Here is an 8,756-nt window from a genome sequence, read left to right on the forward strand (position 1 = left end):
CCTGATGATGAAAATTCTGAAAAAGTAATTCCTGCCTCTTTTGTCTTCTTCTTTGCCTCCCCTCAACCCCCGCGGGGTCGGCGTCTGCGGGCGGCAGATTGACGACGTCTGACCGGAAGCGTAGCGCCGCCCTAACCGATCGGCACGTAACCCTGTTAGGGAGGGCGTTTGGGCCGGCCGCGGTAGGCTAGCGGGGCTGCGTTAGCCTCCGTTAGCGAGCCCAGCGCATAGGCTTAATAGGTGTTGCTGTGGACCGCGTGTGCAGTGCCCGTAGCCGCAGTAGACGTAGCTGTTCCCCTCCCCTTCCCCCCCCCCCCCCCCCCCGTGTTTGACCTTTCACAAGCGTTTCATGCCTCCTGCTTCAGCCCCCACTAAACCTCACCCTCCTGTCCAGCTGTCGGTCCGACCCCCGAAAACACAACCTTTCTCTGTCCCGTTCCCCCCCCCCCCCGCTCTCCACCCTCTCTCCTTGGCCCCTAACCGCTGTGTCCACTGAGCTGAATCCTCCAACATTTTCATGCCAGAACTCAACAGTGTAAACCAGAAACCTTTTTTTCAAGTGACGAAAAACCTTGGTCGCAACCCCACCCCACCCCCAAACCCCCGAAAACCTGACCGCTTGCACTTCCTGTGTTCCTAAATCAACAACTTCATCCGGATATGAGGCGGGGGGGGGAGACTTAATAACAATGCGCTCTTGAATATGCATGAAAATGGGTGGACGTAGACGTTGGTGTCAGACCCAGGTTTTCCGGGTGCCAAGTAAGTTCTGAGGCGGGGAATTTGTGTCTAGTTTTCACTGATCTCGCGTTTCTTAATGCAAGCCTGTTTCACTGTTCCTTACGATCTCCCGTCTGTTCCTAATGCGCCATCTCTTCTGGTTACTCACAGCTCTCTTCCAGCTCTTCCTCCAGAGGCATCCTTTCTTTTTGTTGGCACCTGCAGCCTTCCGCGCCCGTGCCGAGACCCGTTTCGCACGCCTCGCGCTTTCTCAGGTTTCCACATCAGCCAGGGTCTGCGTCACCTGCCATTTTACTAATCTTACAAATCTTACAAATACACTTGGGCCTTGCTGGAGATGCTGGAACCAGAGAGCAGGTCCCATATTCATAAAATATCCCCGAGCTAGGATCTGGTTGATCTAGGATCTGGTTGAGCTAGGATCTGGTTGAGCTAGGATCTGGTTGATCTAGGATCTGGTTGATCTAGGACCTGGTTTCCCCATCAACATTGTAACCTCATCCAATACGAGCCAAAATGCAAAGTGGATCCCAAAGCAGCTCTGTGTCTCTGAGGGTCTTTATGAATACCGGCCCAGAAGACTCTCTGGCTCGCTTTCCCCAGCAGAGCCTGTAGGCCTCTTACATTTTTACACAAAATATTTGCAATTCAAATTCTTCCCCCTTCCCTTATTTGCCCCAAGGCCACAACGTTGCAACTGCCAACAAAAAGACCACGTTCTCCCTCTGCTGTGCCCTGTGGCACACTCCCGTCCTCTTGTTTAACCACCTGTTCTCTCTCCCTCCCTCTCGCTCCATCTCTCTCCCTCTCTCTCCCCTCTCCCCTCTCTCCCTCCCCCCTCTCCCTTTCCATCTCTCCCTCCTTTTCTGTCTCTCTCCCCTCCCTCCCCCTCTCTCCCTCCCCCCCTCTCCCTCTCTCCCTCTCCCCCCCTCCCTCTTTCCGTCTCTCTCCCTCCTTTTCTGTCTCTCTCCCCCCTCTCCTCTCCCTCCCCCCCTCCCCCCTCTCTCCCTCCCCCCTCCCTCTCCCCATCTCTCTCCCTCCTTTTCTGTCTCTCTCCCCCCTCTCCTCTCTCTCCTCTCCCTCCCTCTCTCTCTCCCTCTCTCCTCCCTGCAGGCGTCTCCTTGGTATTATCACAAAAAAAGATATCCTGCGTCATATGGCCCAGATGGCAAACCTCGATCCCGAGTCAATAATGTTCAACTGATCCCCGCCTTCCGGGGGGGCGGCGAGGAGAGCGAGGAGGAGGTGCACCTGCTGAACGGAGACGCTCTCTGACCCCGGGCTCCGACCCCCAACACTAAACACCGGACACCCCCTGTAGAGGCCCCCTAGAGCAGGGAGAGTCGCCGCGCCGTCGACCGCAGAGGCGAGAGACGGACAGACGGAAGGGTGCCTCCACCCTTTATTCCCCCCACCCCAACCACAACCCCAACCCCACCCCACCCCACCCGCCCACCACACTCTGCTCCTCCACCCTCCGCCATGGACTGAGTGGACTGAACGTGCAAGACTGCCGGGAACAACAGCGCAGCGGGGTGAAAGGTCTACCTGCTCGGAGGCCCTGAGCCATCTTTATAAAAGACTGGAGGGAGCTCAGCCCCCCACCCAATCCCCCCCCCCCTCCACACAGGAAAAAAAAAAAAAACGACATTGTTTACCTACAAATCCCATCTCACAAAGCATCTACATTCCATTCCAGGTCACCATAGAAACCCTGGGACACTTCCCCCCCCTCCCCTCCCCTCTTCTCAGCATTCAAAGCGGCCCTTTCTCATCTTGAGATGCTGTTCACGGAGATCAAAAAGGAAGAGCGCTTTGAAATATGTGTGTGCGTGTGCACGTGTATGTGTGTGCACGTGTGTGTGTGTGTGCGCGCGCGTGTGTGTGAGTGCGTGTAAATGCAGAAGTGTTTGCACCTATTTGTTGTAACTTAGATGAAGGAACAAAATAATTCTAGTAAAATGTAAAAAAAAAAAAGAAAACGTTAATGTACAGGAGTTGAGCTGGTACTGTGTGTGTGTGTGTGTGTGTGTGGGGGGGGGGGGCTGGAGGTGCCCTTGTTCTGAGCCAGGTCATGTGACTGCTGCAATGAGGACAGGTGCTACTCCTGCAGTGAAGGGGTGCATCTCGGGGCTGTGTGCAAGTCATGGTTAAATTCTTCTGTGTACCCTCATTTTCTTTTTAAGCTACTTCTATTGCTACTACTGCATTTACAGGTATTTGTGTGTGTGTGTGTGTGCGTGCGTGCGCGCGCCTGTGTGTGTGTAAACGTGTGTATGTATAATATACACACATACACACATGTATATACGCGAGTGAGCACCTGTTCTTGCTGCACATTGAAAACAGAGCAGACTGGAATACAGAGAGATGTGCAGGTGGATGCATGATGATGAATTGATGAGGTGGAGGAGATAGGTGGAAGGATGGGTTGGGATGGGAGGGTGATGCTGCTTCAAGGGAATACTGGAATAACTTATTTTTGTAGTTTTTTTTTCTTTTTTCTTCTTCATTCTCCCCTGAGGTTTCAGGGATGGTGGGAACCGTGCGTGTGTGCTTGTGCTTGTCCCAGCCGAGGCCTGACTTTTTGGAGCCGCCCCTCTTCCACACCCGTTTCTCCCGCTGTCCAGAAAACCACGACGGCAAACATCCTCAGTTTGTCTTTAAGTTGCTTGAAACATTAACATTTTTATTATAGGACACCCCCCCCCCCCCCTCCCACCCTTCCCCGGCCGGCACGTTTCGGAAGGAAATGAAGGAAAGCGACAGATTAATAACATCCGCAACTGTAGTCCAATGGCCAGCGAGGTGGGCTCAGATCAGATCTGTTCTGAGGACAGGGAAAGCCTCAGTGTGGACACCTTATGTTCAGATGGTGGACAGACCACCACAGTTAAATCTGCTCTTGGCTTTATATACTGCCTCCTGGCTTCCCACAGCTGGCAGTATTTCTGCTGGCCAACCGACGAGTCCTTCGACCCCCCCGTCCCCCCCTCCTCCCCTCCTCCCTCACTTTTGTTTCCATGGCAACCTTAGCATAGCACCTTACCTGCTAACGAAAGGTAGCGTGTGCGCGGTGGGTGTTGTTCTGCGTTCTTCCTTTACCAGTGACCGTGTTCTGCTGTCGGTTAATGAAGAATGCATCGTCTTTGTTAACCCGTGGTGTTGCCTAACACTGTAATTAATACTGATCTTGATGTTTTTTCCTTTTTTTTTTATTTATATTAAGTGTTAGAGCTGTACATTATGAAGAATTTTCCGTATGATTATATTGATGGTTTGACTGTACATTTAAAACAAACACGATGTAAAATTAAATTTTTTGTTTTAAATTAAACCGGTCGTGCTGTATTTTGTGTTGAGGTGCACCAAATCAAAGGTAGTTCAAAATGTCCAGTATCAAACCGTTGAGAAAAAGCCTATTGAGGGCAGTACCACCCTTACAGTGACGATTTTAACAGCATTTTCAAAGAAAACCAAAACCGTTTATTTTTCCTGCTCACTTCCTAAATGTTTTATTGTCAGAACCCAGATGGATTCATAACTTTGAAGGAACTGTGAGAACATCAGAGTACTATCAAGAGGTCTATCCAGCACAACCCCCAATCTACTGTTTAAAATCGGTACACTTTCTGGTGATATGAGGTTCTGAAATACTTTAACGACAAGGTGATATGTTAGAAGTCTAACCTGAGGCTAATCTTAACAAAACAAGGGAGAACAAGTCTCTGAATAACACGTGTGAATTGCTTTGATTCCCATCTTCACAATTAAACTGTTTGTCATCGATAAAGACACTTGTGCACCTTCAGATTCCTGAAATAAGAGAAAAACTTCCCACACTGATCCCTTGCCTTCATATATTGAACTGTAGACTGCCTGTCTGAGGGGGTTTAAGTCTTTTCACCGCCATTAAGATTGGTAGCCATGATCTGGGCATTAGCGGATTGAGGATGCAAAACCACAGCAAGTAGTGATGCTCAAATGCAGCCTCTGTTCTCATGAACAGGTTAAATGAGCCACCCAGACCTGACCCTATGATATAGCTTTTTATGCTTCATTACATGGAGCTGGGCAGGCTGGGAGCTCAGTGATGTTTTTTTTACTGTATGGGTACCGGCTCATGTACTGTAGGTGTGGACGGCAATGAGGCTGTAGGTAAAGAAGGCATTGAGGAGAGAGGTGGTTTGTCATTTGCCTGAATGCAAATCCATTGTGAAAGAGTGGGAGAGAGTAAAGAGACAGTAAAGGGACATCACAACATCTCAATACAAGACAGTGTAAAAACAAGACTATTGTTGGAGCCATTATTCCTAGAAGGAAACCTTTATGTTTTGTGTGTTACTTACCTTTGGCTGTGGAAAGGAAAAGAGCTTGATTAGTGTCATTTGATGTTGTCTTTCAGTTGTTGAAGCCTAGCCCATAGTATATGGTAGTTTTCTCATGTTATGCCACCCACTGGTCAGGTATGGCTACTGCACTTAGAGGTGTGCACCCCTTGGGTCAAGGGTTAAAAGTAAGATGGCTGCCACCAGTCAGTGTGACACATATGAACAGTGAATGAAAGCATGGAAGCAGGCCTCTCGGCAAGATAAGGTTTTCAAGTGTTATACAAAGGCTACCGGAGCATAAATCAAGCATTATATTTTATTATATTTGACATCATTTAGAAGGCAGTTTAAAAGATTAGTTTAGTTTTGTGTATCAACTCATCTACCATCCATAACCCGGTGCTGACCACGCCTGAAGCAACAAATGGTGAGTCAAACAAACACATTGAAGCCCTGCCAAAACCTGCTTGTTGTAAATAAATGAAGATGAAAATTGAACTTAAAGTTGAAAGCAAACACTGGCAATGTCACAAACAATGGCACAAACAACTATAGTTACTTGGGGGGAACAAAAGAATGGACCAAGTAATTATGGTAAGATTAAGACTTAAGGGCACTGTGGATTGGTGTTGGATCTAGCATGCGCTGCAAAGCACAACAACCGATTATGTGTGGAGCGTGGAAAATCAGAAAGGCTGAACAGAAACGTCTTCTCGTGGAGCGTAGGAAGAAGAAAGAAGAAAGTTATTCACAGTGCTAACAGAAGCAAGAGCGCAGATGGCTAAACGAAGACCATATTCTACCGTGTGGAAAATTTGCATAAGATGGAAAAAGCAGTACTAGTCTCAGTTTCATAGTCTCCACAGGCTCACACCCTGCAATGTAGTGGCAAGAACATTAATTCACATTCAGTTTGGTGAGGCGGAAATACGGCTTCGGGTATCTAGTCTGAAATAAAAGGAGCAGATCATCACATAGGGAATTACATTTGGAATTACATGTGGGGCGACATGGCTCAGGCAGTAAGAGCAGTCGTCTGGCAGTCGGAGGGTTGCCGGTTCGATCCCCCGCCCGGGCTGTGTTGAAGTGTCCCTGAGCAAGACACCTAACCCCCAAATGCTCCTGACAAGCTGGTTGGGGCCTTGCATGGCAGCCAGTCGCCGTCGGTGTGTGAGTGTGTGTATGAATGGGTGAATGGAGAAGCATCAATTGTACAGTGCTTTGGATAAAGGCGCTATATAAATGCCACCATTTAAATGACTGGGACACGCAAGGTCAGTGGTTCTAATCCCACTGTAGCCACAATAAGATCCTTGAGCAAGGCCCTTAACCCTGTATTGCTCCAGGGGAGGACTGTCTCCTGCTTAGTCTAATCAACTGTACGTCTGGATAAGAGTCTGCCAAATGCCAGTAATGTAATAATGTAATCACATGGGGAATTACATTTGAAGCTGTACAGAAATGACAACTGAAAGACTCTTAACTAAAGTGAAAGCTTATAATTCAATGAATAGCTGCACACTAATGACACTTTACAATTACTTTATTCTTTGAGTTATAATCAGTTAAACTAAGCAACATTTTCTGAAGCATAAGCATGCAGAAAATTAAGACACAAATTAAAATGTCTGTAAAAAAAAAAAAAACAGCTTAAAATAAGGTGCATTCAACATTAATGTTTATGTTTTTCTTATTTAAAAAAACAACTGGATTCAAGTAACAAGTTAATGAGTTCACAAGCTCGGTGAGAGAACACACCCATGCATATATCATTAGAATAGAGAACCACTGAAACTTCAGTAAACGTAGTCCTGCTACACAGAAACTTGTATGACTAAATTTAACCAACACAAATCTATTGTATACAAACCTTGAACTGTGGATGAAAGTTGCTTTAAATGTACAGGCAAGTTGGATGTACAGTACACATCAATACCAGACTAGGAGCATGTGTCCATCTTGCTGTAATTTTGTCTGCACAAATTAAAAATTAAAATAAATCCTTTCATGCACTGTAGTATAGATCAGTATAGTAAATAACTATAGAAAACAATCTTTGGTAGAACTACTGATCATTTAAGACTACTTAAATGCATCTTACACTATATGTAAAAAAGGCATACGGTATTAAAAGGAAACCTCATATTTCAGCCATTGCCTCACATGCTGCTCCACTTCTTTAACTTGTTACTTGAACATGGGAGGAGACTGCATCCCTTCTGGAAATCTGTGCTGATAAACCGGTTTATAATCCCCTAAACGGACAGACGCATCATCTACAATCCATACAGCATGTAGACAATGCCACCCCCACTTTTCTATTTCTCAGCAACTTTTGTTCATAGTGAATATAAAAACCTTCATTTCACTTAAAAAGGATATAAAATACTTAAATACTAAACATTCACTTCATATTGCTTTTTGTATTTTTCCAATGGTATTAAATTTGAACGTAGGCTTAACTGAACCATCTCACCACACTCCACATATTTAAAATAAAATATATCCCAGAACTGGACATGGGCCGTTCTTACCAAATAATCAATGCTACTCGCTTCATCTTTGAGTGGTCATAATGTTTTGACTCATAGGTGTATGTTTGGTCACGTGTACAGGAACAACAGAGCCTTTACAATGGAACCACACCCTCCACATTGGCTGAGAACCAGTGAATGTAGCCATGACAACGTTTTTCCAACCTTACAATTGTTGATTAGCTATAGACAGCAACTTGTTTTGTCTGAGGGCCACCAGTTATCAGTATGTAAGTTTAAAATTAATAATGGTAATAAAAAAAGTATTCAATGTATTGATCAATGTAAGATGAAGTACTCTATCATGGCAATGGCGAGGTCAACACTCTACTGCACTAACAGTATATTAAAGACTCTCTTTTTAACATCAATAATGTACTGTAAATACAACAGAGTATGAACCCAGCACAGATGTCACGTAGAGACCCAGAATGTAGGGTTAGAGTAAAAAGGCATCAGTGCACGTTTGGCAATCGTCACCACATTCTCTTGAAAGCCAGAAAATGAAACACCTTTAATGTTCTTCATGCCATTTTTGCTTCTGAACACAGCACATTTAATCCACTTCTGTGTCAACAGATTCAACGCGTTTCAGTTGAGGCCCATGCATTCTATAACATTTGGTTTTCAGAATTTTTTATTTTTTTATTTTAATAGCAATATTTTTCAAAATGCTGGATACCTGGATAACAATGACTGCACAGTGAAAGACGCATTGTCCCATTGTGCATTGTGTCCACTAAGTAGGACCACCTTGCAGCTGAGACCTGAAAATATTCAGATATCGAAACTTAGTTACTCTTGGGACTGGGTCATTCTCAACTATTTTTATTTTTCTTTATTTTTGGTATCAAGGGTGAAATTAAAATACAAATGTGTTTAATTTCGAGTTCGAGCCCTTTGGAAATTAGGCTTCCTTGAGATTTGGTATACTTGTGGTATTTTGGGCGAGTATTACAAATCTGGAGTGATGGACACGTGTCCCTTCCTTTAAGCAGCCAAATATGAAACAAAATAATTGCTTATTAGTGGAGAAATAAAGCTTCAAAATGTACAAAAGTGAAATACTGCTTGTTTTCAAGGTAGCAATTAAGGGTGTCACACTTTGTGTTGTACATTTTAATTAAATGGATAAAATTGCCGTTTTTGT

At 45.2% G+C, this 8,756-nt stretch overlaps 1 protein-coding gene across 11 annotated transcripts in view; it reads left to right on the top strand.

Moving 5' to 3' along the window:
• Window positions 1–4,078, top strand: part of clcn3 (chloride channel 3) — a 46,788-nt gene extending 42,710 nt beyond the window's left edge. For 10 of the 11 annotated variants that reach the window (XM_061250924.1, XM_061250930.1, XM_061250928.1 and 7 more), the window contains one exon: window positions 1,855–4,078. In XM_061250924.1, the coding sequence (XP_061106908.1) occupies window positions 1,855–2,016 (162 nt within the window). In that variant the 3' untranslated portion in view covers window positions 2,017–4,078. Of the gene's footprint in view, window positions 1–97; window positions 143–1,854 lie in introns of all 11 variants that reach the window. The other variant, XM_061250931.1, reaches the window with a different exon arrangement.
• Window positions 4,079–8,756: the final 4,678 nt, after the last annotated feature.

This window comes from Conger conger, chromosome 8 (assembly GCF_963514075.1).
Source record: "Conger conger chromosome 8, fConCon1.1, whole genome shotgun sequence".
Taxonomy (NCBI): domain Eukaryota; kingdom Metazoa; phylum Chordata; class Actinopteri; order Anguilliformes; family Congridae; genus Conger; species Conger conger.